General features: G+C 43.0%; 1 protein-coding gene across 2 annotated transcripts in view; it reads left to right on the top strand.

Annotated features, from left to right (window-relative positions):
- Positions 1 to 19,282, top strand: part of PAPOLG (poly(A) polymerase gamma) — a 74,220-nt gene that overhangs the window by 45,155 nt on the left and 9,783 nt on the right. For both annotated transcript variants that reach the window (XM_068232409.1, XM_068232408.1), the window contains exons 12-21: positions 1,662 to 1,746; positions 5,381 to 5,431; positions 6,884 to 7,003; positions 9,325 to 9,434; positions 10,539 to 10,660; positions 13,336 to 13,505; positions 13,626 to 13,793; positions 15,151 to 15,248; positions 15,332 to 15,552; positions 16,400 to 16,456. In XM_068232409.1, coding sequence (XP_068088510.1) covers positions 1,662 to 1,746; positions 5,381 to 5,431; positions 6,884 to 7,003; positions 9,325 to 9,434; positions 10,539 to 10,660; positions 13,336 to 13,505; positions 13,626 to 13,793; positions 15,151 to 15,248; positions 15,332 to 15,552; positions 16,400 to 16,456 — 1,202 coding nt within the window. The remainder of the gene's footprint in view (positions 1 to 1,661; positions 1,747 to 5,380; positions 5,432 to 6,883; positions 7,004 to 9,324; positions 9,435 to 10,538; positions 10,661 to 13,335; positions 13,506 to 13,625; positions 13,794 to 15,150; positions 15,249 to 15,331; positions 15,553 to 16,399; positions 16,457 to 19,282) is intronic.

Below are 19,282 nucleotides of genomic sequence, written 5' to 3'. Positions count from 1 at the left end.
AAGTGGGACGCAAGTGTGCCAAGGCTGTGTACGCTGTGCCAGCCACATCGGAAACAGGTGAGACCTGCCCAGCAGCAGCTTTTCTTTATATTGGTAGAAGACTCAAAGCGCCCCTTCTTTTTTTATATTTTTCTCTACAGTGGTATTATCGGGAGCAGCTGAGCATACTTGATAGGGGCCTGATCGCACCAAGGGGTGTTTTCCACCACCCTCTCTTTGCTTGTTGGACAATTGACCTTCACTAGTCACCACTCTTTGCTTGTTGGACAATTGACCTTCACTAGTCACCATTTGCGACATCCAGCTGAGCTATTATGTAAACTGACATTTATACACAGGAGTCTGTTCTCAGGCACTGTCAGGATTCAGCTGATACCGATAAGTGTGCTGTCTGGTTGCTTGAGACTCAATTGTAAGAAATCTAGCTAATACAGTTCTATACTCCACTCTATACATATCTATCTATCTCTATCTATCTATACACACCATGAACTGTGTCAAATGTTGAAACTATATTAACCTTGGGGGTTGATTGAGACTTCTGGTTAGTGGAGTTCTGGATAACTGGGGCTTTACTATGTCATGTTAATAATTGAGTACATTACCAAATACGGTAGTAATAGGAGCTGTAATTTGAAAGTGAGCTAGAATGCTCCAACACACTGTTTAATCTGGTTTACTGGAACCCTGGATCAGCTGGCTTCCAATGCATCGCTCCACCCCTTGCAGAAAGGCCGTGTTTATCAGATATAGAAAAGGTAGAGGCTTTTTTTCTGAAACATGGCAGAACTGATATAGGGCTCTAGTGAATTTTATAATGCAGACAACGTGCTGGGACACTCACTTTGGCAATGACAGGCTGGAATGGCCAGCAGGGTAGAGTGTCAGCTTCCTGCCCAGGAGCTTTGTTTTGTTCCCAAAAGCAGATGCCATCTTAATATGGCTTTAAAATCTCCAAGCATTGGCAGTGTTGAAACTCCTTTTTATGTTACTCTTTTAATCAACAAGATTGTTGCATGTAAATTAGAGATGTCAGTGGAATCATAAACTGAATCTGAGTTGGATTATTTTTGTACTGACTCCACAGCCCTGGTTTGAACCTCCTTAGCAGCAACCCTAAGTCGGGTTCAGGGTTGGAAATCTGCAGCTCAGAGGGGTAACCCTGAGCCTGACTCAAGGTTACCGCAGAGCATAGTGTGCAGCAGGTGCTTCAACTCCCCTCCCCTAGGATCCGGACGCCAGCAGCCATACTCCTTCTGAGGCTCAGAGGCTCTGCATCCCCCTGGTGAGATCTCCTCCTTACGTCATCATGACTACTGCTGGACATAGCACTATAGGGTTACAGCACCACCTGGAGGATGGAGGGAAAACTGCAGCGCTGGATCCCAGGAAGGTAAGTGCCTGTTGCAGGTTCTCTAAGGGTATGAATCCCCCCCCCCCCCTTGCTTTTAGGGTCTAAAACACGAAGAAAATGATACTGATTTTAGCCCCTAAAATCAGGAAGGATTCCTACCGCCGGGGAAGTTAATGTTGTTGTGGCTGATTGGTGTATAACCTTTAATCTTGGTAAAGTCTTCACTTAAATTTGGAGAAATTTGTCCTTACACTGGGATTTTTCTAAACTGATGAATTGCAATCTGCCGGCAATGTTTTCTTTAAAGGTCTTCATGTGACCCACGAAATCGTTAACAGCAAAGCAGACTGGATAAAACTGTTTGAACCACCCAACTTTTTCCAGAAATACAAGTAAGTCCTACTGATCATGATTCATACACACAGTAAAAAAATCACGCTAATACATTCAGTTTATACGCAAGAACTCTCATGTGACCAATGAACTATGCCACCGATCCATGGGGGGGGGGGGGATTTTTGTGCCCTCACAATTTTTCATTTTAAAAGATTAATATCGTAAAGTTATCAGGAGATTGGACTTTTCCTAGAGGAAGTTGAATTTTTAACTTGAGCATTGTAATAAATTATAGTCCCACACATGTAATGATGTAGGAGTTAGAAGTTACTACCCTGCTCCAATAGATACACATAAGTTCTCTAAAGCAGCAGCAGCAGGTTTGTTTTTAATCAGACCTGTGAGCCTTGTCAATGAGCTCTCCAGGCTGCAAAGATTGGAATAAAGCCTTGTTCACACTATATGTGCTTCAGTGCGCATTTTGGCAGTGTGTATAGTATGTGATCAGCAAGAACATCAGAAGTGCATAGAGAGCACTTCTGGCATTCAGACTAAGCATACTGTGCGATATCATTTATTTGTTTAGTTCCCCCCCACCACCAGCCAATCACAGCGATCGGCTCTCAGACATCAGCCTATGAGAGCCGATTGGTCTCTGAGCCTCCCAGGGGGACAGCCGAGTGTCACGACTGTCCCCAGTACAGCGCTTGATCTTTGCTGCACATCCTTTAGCAAATTTAACATACATTTTTTTTTTTTTAAACCTTAATTTAGAGCTCGATTAATAATTTCCAAAACTGGTTGTAAACTGAAACTGCACTTCTGCAACCATGGCAACATTCCTCTGGAGTACTGGTTGCTGATAAACTCCCACTTTGCTGCGTGAGTAATGAGTTTCTGGAAATGTTGTCAAGTGTTCTTTAGGAAAAATTTGCTCATCTGAAAAGTCCATACTTTAAAGATTTATATTTTTGACCAATATCTCAATCATAAAAAGTTTTTGGACATTGTCAAGAGGAAGAGATGAAAAATAAGACAAAATATGTTGCATCAGGACACCCATTATCCAGGCATAAATAACATAGCCAGGGCTATACAAGGCAATCTGCAACAAAGTGATCATTTGGACAATAACCTATCCCAAAGGGATAAACCGAAGTGAAAATGACATTATAAGCGGAAAGAGAAGAAAAGTAACAGAGGAAAAGTGGGCAGAGGAGCAGCACAAATCTCATCCAGTCTATAAATACAAAGGTCGTTAACCAATTTAACTTTTTCTCCTGAGGTTTTTTTTCCTCCCAGGAGATTTTTCATCTTTTCACAAACTTCAGCATTTGGGCAATTGATTAATTTACCAACTTTAGTACTTTTTTTTTCACTTATTTTGAGCAGTTTTGTGCATAGTGGGAGGTAATGTATTGGTAAGTTTTGAAAATATCTCCTTGGAAAACGTTTCAGGAGAGAAATGGGATATGGGCCCAATACTGCAAAGGGAATTTTTGTTTGTGTGTGTAATTGTCAGGCATAAAGATCAGAAATCAATTCTTTATTTTTATCTGGTAAACAAGTAATATGGATGCTAACCAGGCAATCCAAAAGTTAACATCACTATTACTTTTCTTGTTGATAAATGATCATTCCCCAGTTTACCTGACTCTAATTTAATTAAATTTAATTTGGTACACACAAAGGAAGTTGCAGGGCATGTTGGCTTGTCCTTTTTTTACTTCTCCATTTCCCCTCAAACTTTACTAATGCAACCTGATTGGCTGAAGCCTCTTTCCCTCCTGTTTTCCCCTCCCACATCTCTGTTCCTCTCTGATTTGGCCAATATTTCTCATGCTGAGACAATGCGCTTTCTATAGTGAAGGGCGGTCAAATCGGGCAAGGGAAAAGGGAGGAAATTGCATCAGGATTGGCTTCAAAATGGCCACACTTAAAATGGGAAATGCTAAAAAAAAATCTGTAGAAAAATCACTAAAATCAAAATATGGACAGTACAATACATATGTAAGTAGAGCAAGTATTTATCTACTTAAAGGTTGCTTTTTTTTTTTTTTTTTTTCTGCGATCGTATGGCTGACCGCTCCTCTTTAATACTTGGGGAGTTTATTCGGACTTTGAAATCTCTGCAGCATTTTCAGAAGTGGCAATGAAGACCCACAATGACTAATGCCTGGAACCCACTTCAAAGTGCAAATCACAATTGCTACCCTTTTTTAGCGTTTTGTAAGCAAATTCATGAGTGTTTTCTGGCTGTTTTGGTAGAGCTTTTCAAAAGTTTGATCTTAAGTAGCATTTTTTTTTTATTTCAATTTTAATTTTTTTTTAATTGTGCAGTAATTTTTATAAACTCTAGCTAATCGCTCTGTATAATTCATGAGCGATTAGGCCAGCATTTATATACATTACATTGCAGAAACACTAAGGCCTAGTGCACACCGGAGCGTTTCCGCTGCGGTTTGCGATCTGCTTGCGGGTGCGGATCCGCTAGGGTAATGTATTTCAATGGGCTGGTGCACACCAGAGTGGGAGGTGTTTTGCAGAAACGCATACTCCCGGGCTGCTGCAGATTTTGGATTGCGGATGCGTTTCTGCCTCAATGTTAAGTATAGGAAAACCGCAAACCGCTCTGAAAAACGGCACTTCAGAGCGGTTTGCCAGGCGGTTTTTGTTACAGTAGCTGTTCAGTAACAGCTTTACTGTAACAATACATGAAATCTACTACACCAAAAACGCTTCACAAAACCGCAAAACGCTAGCTGAAACGCTGCAGAAAAATAAGAAAAAGCGTTTCAAAATCTGCTAGCATTTTGCAGATCTGCTAGCGGTTTTTGGTGTGCACCAGCCCTAACTCTCAAAAAATCCTGCATGTCCTGTGTTGGCGATTTTTGCTAATCTCAATCGCTCCAGTGGAGTTTGGCCCATCCATTAACATTAGCTGAGCATTTAGGGAAATCGCTAGCGTTTTTGAATTGTTGGACCTTTTTTTCACTACAGAGCTAAATCTCAAATCGCTAGTGATTTATTTATTTTTTAAATCGCTAGTGTTGTTACTTTATCATAGACATCATGAGAAGTACTTTCCACTATAGTGATTTGATTTGGAAATCTCAATCGCTTTCTGGAGTTTTTTTTTTTTTTTTTTTTTTGTGATAATGCAATGCAAATGAAAAATTGCAATCACATAACAGGATTAATGACCAATCGAAATTGCTGGCTTTTGTGATTGCGATTGCTAGTGGAAAAGGGCCCTCAATGCTCAAATCGCTCTAGTGGATTATAGCCCTAACCAGTTTTCACAATATAAGACTAATTTTGGTTTTCCTGTAAGTGGAATTTAAATTTGGCTAATAAACGCCACTGCTGGTTGACTAGCGAGCTCAGTGTCTCTAGCTGCTGGGGGTCAATGGGGCATTTCCATGCAGTCTTAAAGTTTTCTAAAATCCATTGTTTCTAATGTAGTATTTATTTTTGGGGGATGGAATTTATGGCTGACATTCATAATTCATACATGTGAGTGAAAATCAATGAAATGCTAACAAATTGTGTTTATGATTTTGTTATGCAAAAGTGGTCTGTTTAGACCTTTTGGCCTACATGTTGACTTGTTATAAAATGTAAACAATTAAGGCAGTGTTCAAATTTTCTCATTTTAGTTTCTGAACAAATGTTTGTTTTACTTATTAGGCATTACATTGTCTTGATCGCTACCACATCCTCAGGATACCACCTCGAATGGTATGTATTTGTTAATGCATCTTTTCCTACAGATTGAACTGCAAAATAAGCTTCCCTTGCTTAGACAGGAACTTGGGCAGCATGGAGGCCCAGGCCGAGTATAATTGGATGGCGCATGAACCTTTTCACCTGGCTTGTTTGGTGTGCTTTTGGAAATCTATAGTAGATTTTATAGAAATTGCATGAGGGCAGTAGGGAGTGGTCACTTTATATCTCTTTAATTTGGACCTAGCCGTTTTGGTTGTACTGGAAAACACGTGGATGTCTACATTTGTTGCCTTTCTAAACCTCATACTTACTGTGCATACATGCATTGCCTCACCGCACCTCAGTATGAGATGGTTATAAACATGTCTGTTTAGTGAGTGGAAGCTGCTTCAGTCCCACCCATGTCTCTCTTGCCACTCAACCATATGTTGCCATATCTGTGCATATACAGATGCTGATTGACCTAATCAGCCAGCATGCATGGGGGGCATCAGTTTCTTATGGGAATTTGTGTACATGCACAGAAGAAATAACTGACATGCCAGACAAATTGAATGAAATCTGTGGCCCTGAACAGGTCTGGTCTGATCCTTAATTTCCCATGATGCAATGTTGCAGTAACTTTACAGCTTTGACAAGAATAATGGGTTGGACCAGCAAAGGAAAAACCTTTTTACACCTGGCCCTTGTGGTGCGATGCTCCGCCCCATTGCAATGCAAAAAAACTACAATCCTTTCACCCTGCAGTTGAGTGTGCTGGCAGGGTCCTGCATAGTGCAGCTCTGCCACTGCCCCAGTGATATACTCCCTGCTGGACAGGAAGTATGTCACTGGGATTCCAGGCTTCTCCGCCATATTTGCCTCTTCCTGCACATGCGCACTGCCGCCATCAAATTTTAAATTTCTGCATTGCCCATTTTCTATGCATTCTGCCGTTGCTGTGGAAGGCTGACAGTAATGTGCTGTTGATTTGTGGCGGGTCCGCGGCTGAACAGAAGCTTCCGACGCAACACAGTAAATGTATTAGGGCTCCATAGGACTTTCATTGCCATTGCGTTATCCTGCGTGCAGAAAGGGTAATGCACAGAAAGGGGCCTTAGGCTAAGTTCAGTGTGAGTTGTGTTCCCTGGGTTAGCAGGAATACAATGGATTGGGAAAGCACTGCTGTACATCATCTGCACATTCTGTCGCATAAGTCAGTGAAAAGTATGCTTCACTGTACTGTTAATGCAGACGTAGAGAACCATATTCCAACCAAAGCCAACGTAATGACCACACTGCGAATGTCACATTGTTTTGTTTTTTCAATTGCAATGTTCCGCGTTCTAGTGCAGCCACACTGCAATGCTCTACTGTGAACCTGGCCTTATTGTTTTTTTTGAACAGGTGTATTTTCGGAGAATAGGTTTACCCATTTTCTGCTCCCTACCTAGAGCAATTTAACTTAACGTCCTTCTTTCATAGGTTCGGTTTGGTAGAATCTAAAATCCGTGTTCTTGTGGGAAACCTGGAGAGAAACGAGTTCATTACACTAGCCCATGTAAATCCACAGTGTTATCCTGGAGACAGAGAATGCTGTAACGAGTAAGTGTCTGAACTGCTTTATAACAGACGGTGTGAGTATTTGACTAATGCTGCATATTTCACTTAGTGTACCTGAGAGGGGGGCAGGGATGCTCACCAAGGTTAATCACGACTGATTACTTGTGATGCAAATAAGGGTTGGCTGCAGCGGGGTTAATTACCCATAGTGCCACCATCCGCCCTGCGCGTCAACAAGATTGCAAGCGTCCTATTAGTCGTGTTGCAAGCCTCGCTATGGCGCATTTCCTCCTTTCCGGCTTGAACCCTTATTTGAATCACGAGTAATCAGTCGCGATTACTCGTGATTAACCTCGGTGAGCGTATTATAGAGCGCTTTCCCCTGCGCTTTGCTCAGCAAAAGCGCTTAAGTGAATAAACTAATCGTGCTTAGAAAAGCGCTTTTCTGACGCCAGCATATTTGCGATTTTAATAAAATCAAAACGCGCACATGTGAATACTCTCATAGGAAATTATTCCACAAGCACTTTTAGGGCTTTATTTTTTTTTCTAAAATCGGAAACTCTTAGTGGAACAAGCCTTCAAGGGAACCTGAATGGTATATTGAAGCTGCCATACTTATTTCCTTTTAAGCAATAATACAGTACCAGTTGCCTGGCTGTCCTGCTGATACTGACTCTAATACTTCTATCCATAGACCCTGAGCAAGCATGCCGATCAGATGTTTTTGACAATCTGACGATTAGCAACATGTTTGTTCTAGGTGTGGGATTCAGATAGTACTGCAGCCAGATAGATGAAGCAGGGCTGCCAGGCAACTGGCTTTGTTTAAAAGGAAATAAATATGGCTGCTTCACTATACCTCCTCGCTCCAGGTTCCATTAGTTTCACTGCGGTACATTGCTGTAGCTTTAACAGCTTTAACAGTCAGCAGCCCTTCCTGCTAGCACCAGTAAGGCTCTTCTGAACCTCTCTGGGTTATTCAAACTGAAAAAAAATCTGACCCTAGACCCAATTACTTGGCCTTCCATGCCACACCCTATGTGCCAGACTACTCGCTCGCAGGCCTGACTCCCAAGTGATGGGGCTTGGCTGAACTGCTGTACCAACATGCTGGTTCTGGGGCCTGCTGGGACTCTGAAACCTGTAAATAAAAGCAGGCAGTGCTGCTGAGGTGGTAAGGGGGCATAACATGCAATTTTACCCCCATCTGAAAGTATGATATATCACAGGATGGCTTCACTATACGTCATACTGTCAGATATGTCACAAATGTGCATTGGAAACCTTCTGTACCACTCTTCCTGTAGCAATGTGATAACCTGTGTGTAAATTGTACACAGCTCGTCTCCATGCGCTCTCATGGCTTTCACTAAGGTCACAGGTGTTGGATGCAGATTGGCATTCTGCTGCTATGCTGTATCTAATATTCTGCATGTTGGGTGATTTCTGCACAAGTAATTGGAATTACTTCTCCCTCCGAGTTGTGACGACTCGGAGGGGGTATAATTTTTACCACCAAACAAACCCAAAGCCCCCCAATCTCCCCCACCCCGAATTTGTGTGGCAGCAGGGTGAGACTATGCTGAAAATCCATGTATGCCTGCTCTGCCTCGATTGACTACAATGCGAATGGGCAGCTATGGTGTGCTGGGTGCTTATTTGGGGAAATTAGTTTAGCTGTGGTGTGTCCAAACTTGGAAAAATGTTGGGGTCAGGACTTCAGTGTGAGGGGATATGAGCAGGTTTGGCTGTCATTTAGCTGAGCTATGAAGGCCAGTGCTACTCAGTAAGGTAGAGGGGAGGGAGTTCAGTGTTGGGAGAGGTTAGAATATCCGTATTATCTCCTCTCCTGACACTTAAGGCCCATACACAAGTCGGATATTTTCCCGAACGACGGGTCATTTGAACGTTCAGTCGTCCGCACGCCAAATCGGGCGTGTACACAGTCTGTCGTTCGGGTGATGAGACTGATTTCAAACGTTCAAACAACCCTTTGTTTGGGAAAATTTGATGGGTGTATGGGCCTTAACTCGTGCGCAGATTCACCTGCAGCTATTTATATGTACCTTTTCCTGGTGATGCCCTGGCAGAGCTGCATTTCCTTTGTTTCCTTGGCTGGAGATCATTGTCCTTCTGTTCACATAGAGAATTACATTACTGAGCCACCAGACCACTGGATTCTCCAGAGTGTTGTGGAGTTTGAATACAGGTACTGAATGCATCATGGACAGAGCCTGTCTAGAAGAGCACCTACACCTGAGCTAATTAAAACCCCTCTTGACTATTAAAGCAGTTATGTCAGTTCAGGATTGCAGTAAAACTTTTTGTTTAGTAATTTTTCTCGTGTACATTTCTTCCAGTGATGAGCACATGTCCATGTGGTTTCTTGGAATCCTCTTTAAGAAACTGGAAAATTCTGACAGTGTAAACATTGATCTAACACAGGATATCCAGCTATTTACAGACACTGGTAAGTCTGCAAAATCTGGGTGAACAAAAATGCCAATTTCTGAATGACGCTAAATGTAATAAACAAACGACACACTAAAGGAGGAAAGAGGAAAGGATTATTTTAGCCATGCCCAGAGTTTAGCTCTAAAGCCTTAAAATACTCCTTAACTGATTTGGTTCTGTTCAGGCAAGTGTGTGTAGGTAGTATTGTGACTACCATCGCAGCACCCTTCTTACCTCTGCGCTCCTCGGTTCCCTGCAATCCTCCTCCTAAAGATTCGACTGGAATGCCTGTTGAATACGGACAAGGAGGATAAGGCAATCCTCTATTTACGCACAGTCCATCCTACCTAACACCCCTTTTGCATCCAATTTACTCTTTTGCTGCCCATTGGTTTCCTGTTTGCTCGCTCCCGATAAGTGTCCCACCTCCGTGCAGAGGCTCACACACGCACAGTGCCTCTGTTCTCCGCTGCACGGATGTACATTTAGTGTGGATGCGCTTTTTCATTCTGGGGTTTGCCCCCTATGCCTCTACGGAAGCACCAGCCATGCACCTAGAGTATCCTTTGGGGCTCTTTCACACTGAGGCGGGGCGGTAAATTTACTGCAGCCGTTGCGGTACCCTGCGCTAGAAGTGCCGAACATTGAGGGGGCACCACTTCCTGTTTGGCCAGATGCTAGGCAGGGATTATCTCTAACATGACAATCCCTGAAGGCCTGTTTTTGGCATTTCGGTGCCAATCTACAGTGTGAAGCCGGCCTTAATGCTTGGTGTGATTTTACAGTTGCTGAAGCCAAAAGATCAAAGACAGCCAGGCAACTCTGTATTCCCTGATCGAATTACTTAGTTCAGGTTGCCTTTAAAATATTTCTTGATCTATAACAGTTGCACAAAATAAAAACTTCTATGCAATTTGCTGCTTTTACAAATCTTGCAAGGTGTAAATTTTTTACTAGATTTCCTCTGAAACATTTGTTTATTGTAGAGGATTTACTGTTCAATAGTCTTTACACTGCATGATGCTTGACATTGAATCCTTTTTCTTCCCGTTTCCTCTGGATTCCAGAGAAGTTTAGTCTTCATGGCATCTTGTTAATTTGCATTCGTTCTGCTCTGCAGTTTACAGACAGGCTAACAACATATCCATGCTGAAGAAGGATGTGAAGATTGAAGCCACACATGTCCGGAGGAAGCAGCTCAATAAATATCTCCCGCCAGAAGTGCTGCAGAAGAGAAAGAAGGTACGGTAATACTTTTCTCTATAACCGTCTGTACAAGAGTGGGGACACCCAGAATTGCCATTTCATCCATGTTCACAAACTATCTTCTTTGCATCTGGCCTTTGGTGAAGTGAGAGCTGCCATATTGCTCTCCTTCCTGGCTGTACTGCTTACTTGGAATGGTCAGTGAGATGAAAATTTCAAGTCTATACAGGATTATGTCAATTTATGTAACTTGAAAATTGACTAACCCCTTGGCAGCCAATTTATTTAGAGGCTTGCAATTGCTCCAAGCAAAATTTTAACACCTTTTTTTTTTTTGCTTTGTTAGATTTCCTAGCTTCTAATTAGTACTGCTGTAATGTGTATTTATGGACACTTGTCACCAGGGGGCAGTGTGAGACAATAATAGGACTTATGCTTTCAGTTTCTGTAATGTATGTTAGCAGAGAGAGATCAAGGCATTCCAAGGTAATTACAGCACAAGGAGTTCTGCAGACTGAGGTCAAAAGCAGTGCACTTATCTCAAACTATATATATCATTCTTTTGAAACTGCTAATGAGTTAAATGAGGCAGAGCTAGGATTTGCTTGGTCCCTTTTCAGACTGCATACATTTGTGTAAAAATGTGCACAATTCCACATCCGCTTTATTTTTTGCATTACATTGACCATGCCTATCCCCGATCTGCATGCATGTCTCAAGGTGCGTACACACATGTGACTATAGTCGTTTGTAACGATCGTTCCCCGATCTTTACCAACGACGATCGTTACAAAAAACGAACCACCGACTATTAAGGCAAATGACGAACGAGCCAAATCGCTACAAAAGAAAGTTCTGTCTCGGCGGATTTTAACCAACGACGATCGTTTGCAAAAGTAGTACATCGTTGGAAACGATCGTTCGTACTAGGCTTGACATGCGCATTTCACTATTTCTCTGTGAAACTTCTCATTTTTATGCGCAGGCGCAATAGTTGCTTTATGTGATGTAACGTTCGTTCTAACGATCAGATCGTTACACACTTTTTAAAACTATCTTTACTTAGGTCGTTCTTTCATCAATTAAAAGTTCGTTCGTCGTTCTCAACGAACGATCTTTGTCGCATGTGTGTACGTAGCATCAGGGTAGTGGCTCAGAAGACAGTAGATATAGAGGGACAGCATTGCAAGCAGGAAGCGAGCAGCATATGAGGAGCTCAGTATGGCAAGCTCTGTATTTCTCTATTAGAAACAAAACAGAATTGTTGTCTGGGCTCACTAGGTTTCTATGTAACATTTCTGCTGCTGCTCCAGAAATATCACAAATTGAGATTTAGAGGAGAGAGCAGATTAGTTTGGGATAAAGTGGGAGAGATGTCAGGTTTATTGCGGTTAGTGTCTGGAGAAATTCTTCTCACTTCTGTCTAAGGCTCTGTTCACATCTAAAATCGAAATCACTGACACCAGCAATTCACAACTTTGTGGGAGGGGTTTCTTCCGACGCTCGGGTGGGCACTGCGGTTTTTGTAAAGCGCTTTTGCAGAGCAATTGCGTCTTTCACTTCCTGACATGAACTCTTTGAACCGTAAATGAAGACAATGTATTCTTAAAGCGCCTGGGAAATCGCTATGTAAAGCGTGTGTTTTTTTTTTTTTTTTTTTTAGTTTTTCCCCCAGCCACATCCCCCCCCCCCCCCCCCCCCCCCAAGCATTTTGTGATTTCCCTATACCTTCCATAGAGGCAAAAGCCTCAAATGCTACAGGCACTGCTTTGCTGAGAGGTTTGGGAACGAACTGCTCAGATGTGAACTCTCTTTTAGGGAATCGTTGGACAAGTGTTGAGGGCGTCTTTTCAAAATCGCCTGCGCTTGAAAAAAGACAGAAAACTCCCTAGATGTGAACGAGCCCTAAAGGTGGCCACATGTTACAATTTTTCTTTTTGATTTTGACTCCGTGGTATGGATTGTAAAATTGCATTTGACCAGAATAAATTGGTTTGTGCTAAATCTAAATTTCTAGTCTACTTAAGCCCGTTTAAAAATAGGCTCTAGGTAGTAATATTACCGCTGCTCCATGTTAGTGTGCATGTGCGCTCCCGTCCCCCTGGTTTCCAATATAAACTATTTTACATTTATTGGAGGAGCCCCTCCCTTCCTTTCATATTGTCGGGACAGAAACCGGCAAACTGGTGGAATGTCTGGCAAAGGAGGAATTGCTAATGGCTGCCACCTGTATAACCCTAATTATGAAAAGAGAAGGGGGAAAAGCATGCACTGAAATGCCCATAGGCTTGAAGGAGTGTTTATTTATCTTTGTACGTGTCAGAGTGGGGCATCTAAAAATTTAGAATTAAAAAAATGTTTGGTTTGGGTCCGCTTTAAGACAGATTTGTAGGTTTTCTGCTAACAAATAAGAGCTTTTCGATTTTTCACTCTCTGATCTGAAAATAAATCTCCGATCCTGTTGAGGTTTATCCTCAATCTGAGAATTCAGAATGTCAGATGAAGTTTGCATGGCCAGAATGTTTCTCCTAGCTTGCACTCGTTGTAGATGGTAAATGAGATACTGCTAAATCAGTTGATGCCAAAACTATGTAAATTTGTGCAGCTTAAATATGTACTATTCAACTGCATCAACTTGGAATTGGCATCTCATTGACCATCCTTTTCAGATATTGGTTCCTCCTAACCGTACCTTCTTCTTTGTCTTGTAGCAAAGTATCCCAGATATCGGTAAATCTGCCTCTGGTCTGTTATCGAAGCGAGCCTCCTCGGATGGAAGCAGTCTGGACAGCTCTCAGGACACAGACTCTGGCTCAAACGAGTCTTTCCCACCATGTACCAAATGCTGCAGACCAAACAGTCCATCGTTACAGGAACAGAGGTCAGGGCAAGCCATCTGTCTGGTGAAACCTTCGTTTCCTCACTGAAATTTCCCCCCTTCTGTTTCTATTGTAGCTGTCTTTCATTGGAAGTTAGAAATGTAATTCTGTTTTCATTACAGGGAGGATGGTGTGCCAAACTTTGTCCCATCCCACCAGAACCCAGTGAGTTCAGCAGTGCCTTACCAAGCTGTTCGCAGGTCAAGCAATCCCCAGGTTACAGAGTACACATCTCTGGAGACGTTTGCCCCTTCTAGAACATCCAGTAGAAACAGCCCAGATCCACACAGGTCAGCAATGCATACTATCAAAACCATGCACCTTTGGAAGTCGTGGAGCTCAATGGCTCTTTTGCACAGATAACTGGAGTTTAACGCTTCCTGTACTGGAAACAATAATAGACTCGTGTCTCTGCTCCTAATGTTTTATCTCTTAGCTGTACTACACGGGAAAAAATTATGATTTGTATGCTTCAGTGTCTTTTTAAAGGATTGTACACACGGTAGATTAAATTTGGCTGAGGTGGCCGATAACCTCCTCCTGTCATGCAGATGTCAAATCAAAGATGTTTGTTCTGGTTATACCTTTAATGACTGTACATGGTTTATTGCAAGCTTTCAAAAGTCTTAATCAAGCATTATACAGAACTGGTTTAGAACCGTACAGAAAGCTTGTAATAAACCATATACAGTTAGTCATTAAAGGTATCACCGGAGTCAACCTCTGTTGGTTTAAGGTTTGCATTTCTGCTCCTCGACTAACACCGGCCCATACTTGACCTCTGCTTGTCAGTAATCCAGCATGTATGCAGCAACCCCCGATGGCCACCTAGCCAGCGATCCGTCTGGTGGATCAATTCGACCCAGGGACAGCCAATAGTGCTATTCTCCCCACCTGACATCACACCTACGCCACACTGTCGGCATTCCTAATTCCAGGTGGATGGCACTCATAGCCAACAGCTAGGCGGCTGAACTGAGTTCAGCTGTTTGTGCAAAAAGCCCTTCAAGAAGTTGTTGCTCACTTAGAGATTAATTTTGCAAATCCTTGCTGCTCTAAGAAGTCAAATTTGCACTTTGCTGGGCTCTTGGGTTTCTTTAGTTGACTATTAAAAAACCAAAAGGGTTCTGGTTCTCAAACCTTAACATTGGATACCCTATGCCACCACCTACAAGCAGGGATGAGTTATGGATAAAATAACAGATGAAATCCGAATGAATTTCATCCTCTAATTAGTGCAGCTGAGTGTGTGTGTGTGTGTGTGGGGGGGGGGGGGGGGGGGGGGAGAGGTGTTTAAACACATACCCAGCAGCCTTCTTTAACCTGTCCGACCATGTGTCCAACACTGCGTTCCAAGCTGTCACGTGACTACTACGCTTCCTCCTTCAACCCGGAAGGAGGAAGTGTTTGTAGTCACGTGACAAACATTGGGATGGGTTAAACAAGACGGCTGCTGGGTAAGTTTAACCCCGTTCTCTAGAAAGGGGGGGAACTTTCGGGTTTTTTATCTGCATTTTTATCCGGAGCTCATCCCTGCTTACAAGCCTTAATCAGGTTTATTTTGTACGGACAGAAATGAGCAGCATAACCCAGTAGCTGATGCTGATACTTAATGGATCTTCATTAATGCAGCAATCTTTCTATCAGGTGGCCTTTACCAGTAGTTGCTGCAGCAAGCTTTTCTCCAGAGACGGCTGTGCCTTATGACCCATCTCAGGGATTGTCCATTCCTGTCATTGGGAAAAGTAAGTGTTTCAGCTGAATGATTGCTTCATAGTAGGATAGAATCCTGCCAGCACAGTTACATGTTCTTCCATTGCCTCCTCAGAAACTGATCCTGATCAAGCAACAGCAATTAGGTCTCAGCCTGAATTTACTATACCAACAGTAGTGGGCATGAATGTTGTTCCTCGTCATATGTCTGCACCGGACATATTCTGTGAGCCTGCCTACAATAAAGCGCTGAATGTCAGCCCGACCAGCTTATCGAAGAGGCCTCATTCTCCATGTACAGAGCTGTCTCCAAAGCGGATGAGGGACTTCCAAAAGGTTTGACATCAACTCAATGGAGTACCTGAAGTTCTACATTCTAATTTGACTTTCTGCAGAGGTCCATTAGGTTTCTTCCTCAGTTTAGTAAATGCTCTCTCCATAATGCATTTATAATGCAGAGCTTGCTCTTTCTGGAAATCTGCTATTCTCAGTATTAGCCATTCCAAACTTCTCTACCCATGAGACCCACCATCACCACACAGTATTAAAAAACCAACACAAAAAAAACCTGTTTTACATGTGACATATCCAGAACAGTCACACTCCTCCCAGACAGAACGACTGACAAATCTGCCACTGATCTATTCTCCCCTTTGTCAATTGATCAGCAGTTTGTTGATTGGACATCATTGAGGGTTTTTTTTGTGTTGAGCAGTACAGAGTTATCAGAGCTGCATCTTAATTTTCAGTTACTTAGTGAGTAAGCCGATACCAGAATGGGAAATGTTTTGCAAAATCGTGGCACTATTGAACCATGTGTGTCTACTATGGGCCAGCCTGCGTATTCCATCTTCTAAGCAAGTCATTTACTGGAATAAGTAGACCTTTATCACTAATCACACTTTTTGAGCATGAGCTCTGTACATTTGTAACCCCCCACCCCCAGTTTCACAGCTACCAAAGTGCTTCAAGACCTGGCTATGTGCAAGCTCCTTATGGTGCAATGTCTACATTCATAAACACAACTTATTATTACCATGATGCAGCCAATGGTCATGATAGTTTCACTTTAATGCATGGTGGTTACTGATAAATTGGGGACAAATTGCTGCATATTTGTTTTCATCTGTTTTCTCCTGTGGAACTATGAATACCCCATTATGCAATAATTGTTTCCCTGTAGATTCTAGGATTGTCTGCAGAGTCTCCGGTTCCTAAGCAGGAGGAAAGTAGAGCTGTGGTAAGCACATCTTGTATATTCTTGTGAGAAAACCTTGTTATATGCCAACATTTCACTATGTGATGCAGTAAGATCAGAAAATCAAAGTATGCCTGTCACTCTTAAAGGACCTCTGTTGCGAAATTCTTAATTTTAAATACATGTAAACATCTACAAATAAGAAGCATGTTTCTTAAAGAGTAAAATGAGCCATAAATTGCTTTTCTCCTATGTTGCTGTGACTTGCAGTAAGTAGTAGAAATCTGACATTACCAACAGATTTTGGACTAGCCCCTCTTCTCATGGGGGATTCTCAGGGTTTTCTTTATTTATAAAGGCACTTGGTGAACGGCAGTTGCTCCGTCCAACTGCCAAAAAAAATGTGCAGGCAGGCTGGCCAGCATCTTTATAAAGACATTCCCTGAAAGATTTCTTCTTAAAGGCCATGCTGAGAATCCCCCCATGAAGAGATGGACTAAACCAAAACCTGTCGGTAATGTCAGATTTCTACTACCTACTGTAAGTGACGCCAACATAGGAGAAAAGTAATGTATGGCTCATTTTTACTCTGGAAGAGATGTACTCCTTATTTGTATGTGTTTTAAATGTTAAGCTTTTCGCGACAGTTCCTCTCTGAAGCAGACCTGAACTCAGAACTTACTCTCTGCCCTAAAAGATACGCAACAGCATAACCTTTTGGCTACTTTTACAGTGGGACATTATCCTGCGTTATAAAGTCATTATAATGCTGGTTACCGCACTGCAGTGATAGTGGTGGCATGCATATGAAATCTGCTCAGGAGACTTGGGCGCAGGATACAGCCGGTATATGGCTGATCCTGCTGCTGCACAAGTCCCGGCCGTGTTAATTACTATTCCCCCCCCCCCCCCCCCTCCAGGCCACCATGGATAATGGGGGAATGATATAATTTGGCTTCCAGCGATTGCTGGAGGCCGAATTTTTTTATTTATTTATTTTTTGCAACTTCGGCTACGTCTTCTGCCGGAGCCGATGTTACTCACTGAGCGCGCTATAGAAGTAATTCCCTTTTATAGTCTGCGGTGGCGCCGGCTGTGCCCAAATCTTCCTGCGCCGGCCCAAATTTTCCTGCGCTGAAAAGGACTGCTCCGATAGTGGTGGTGTAACTTTTGCGTTATGGTAACGCACTGCTGCAGTGCGTTACCTCTAAACCAATATGTTAACAGATGCACACCACTGTAACTATTGTATGCGACTAATGTAGCATTATGCTGTGTTGCAACTTTTTTTGTTTTTCGTTGCAACAGCCCACTGTGAACCTAGCCTTAAAGGGAAGGTTCAGGGACTGTTTAAAAAAAAAAAAAAAAATCCGCATCCACTTACCTGGGGCTTCCTCCAGCCCGTGGCAGGCAGGAGGTGCCCTCGGCGCCGCTCCGCAGGCTGCTGGTGGCCGACCTGGCCAGGCCGGCGGCCAGGTCGGGCTCCTTCCGCGTTCCAAAATGCGCCTCACAGCGGCGCGCTGACTTCATCGGACGTCCTCCGGGCTTTACTGCGCAGGCTCAGAACTACTGAGCCTGCGCAGTAAAGCCTGGAGGACGTCCGATGACAGCGCGCCGCCGTGAGGCGCATTTTGGAACGCGGAAGGAGCCCGACCTGGCCGCCGGCCTGGCCGGGTCGGGTCGGCCCGGCCACCGGCAGCCTGCGGAGCGGCGCTGAGGGCACCTCCTGCCTGCCACGGGCTGGAGGAAGCCCCAGGTAAGTGGATGCGGATTTTTTTTTTTTTTTAAACAGTCCCTGAACCTTCCCTTTAAAGGAATACTATCGATTCACATATTTTTTTTTTTTTTCAGTTGACACAGGAATTGTTTGGGAAGTGCTACTGGTGTATACATTTTAGTAGCAACTTGTTTGTTTACTGTTAGCAAAATACTTTCAAACTTTACTGATGCCAAAACTGATGGCTGACTGAGCCATGAGGAGAGGGGAAATTCCAGTCACTTGATCAGTTAACTCTGTGTAGCTCTGTGTGTGACAGAGAAGAGAGCTCCCAACAGCTGCAGCTCCTGTACCCTGTTTCTGACTGACCTGTCTGAAGAGAGCAGAGGAAATGTAACTGTCACAGCTTTTCATACTGTTTTTGCTTTCAGAGTTTGTTTGATATTTGCTTTCTGTATCTGCTTCAATGCACAGCCAGAGTTGCATATCAGACACCCCTTCTCCAATTGATTTGTCCCAATATAGCTAAATCCTACCCTCAATTACAGCTTTTGCCTCTGATATTTAACATGAAAAGTAGGAAAATGTTACACAGCTACGTAGACATTATTTGTACATTGTCATTTTAGAACACTTGAGTATCGTATTCCTTTAACGAAAACCATTTCTCTGTAGTGTGCCTACTTCCTGCTTTAATGGAAGCAGACCCATTAACATCTTGTGTTTTTGTTTTTTGTTTTTTTGTTTTTTACCAATTAGCTCTGTCGTGGCAGTCAGCTGAAACAGTTGAGGGATCAAATTACAACTTGTGATTAGTCACAGAGGGAGAATTAGACAGACTAAACTCTAAATGCATACAGGGTGCATTTCTTGGTTTTCCTTTTCTCCTGTGCAAGAGTTCAGGTCCACTTTAACCTCCTGGGGACCGGCAGCCTAACGCCCTTAAAGAGACTCAGTGTTGAGTCAACATAAAGATTTTACTTACCTTGGGCTTCCTCCAGTCCCATAAGCCTGGATGCGTCCCTCGCTGTCCTCCCGTTGTCCTCGGTTTGTCTTCAATCCGCTCCGTCTCACTCTGCTCCGATGCTCCGTTCCCTGCCGCTGGTACCCTGCTAATTATTCGTCTAAGTAGACTAATAGAACTGCACCTG

The sequence above is a fragment of the Hyperolius riggenbachi genome, chromosome 4, assembly GCF_040937935.1.
Source record: "Hyperolius riggenbachi isolate aHypRig1 chromosome 4, aHypRig1.pri, whole genome shotgun sequence".
Lineage (NCBI taxonomy): Eukaryota > Metazoa > Chordata > Amphibia > Anura > Hyperoliidae > Hyperolius > Hyperolius riggenbachi.
This window is presented reverse-complemented; position numbering and strand designations above follow the sequence as displayed.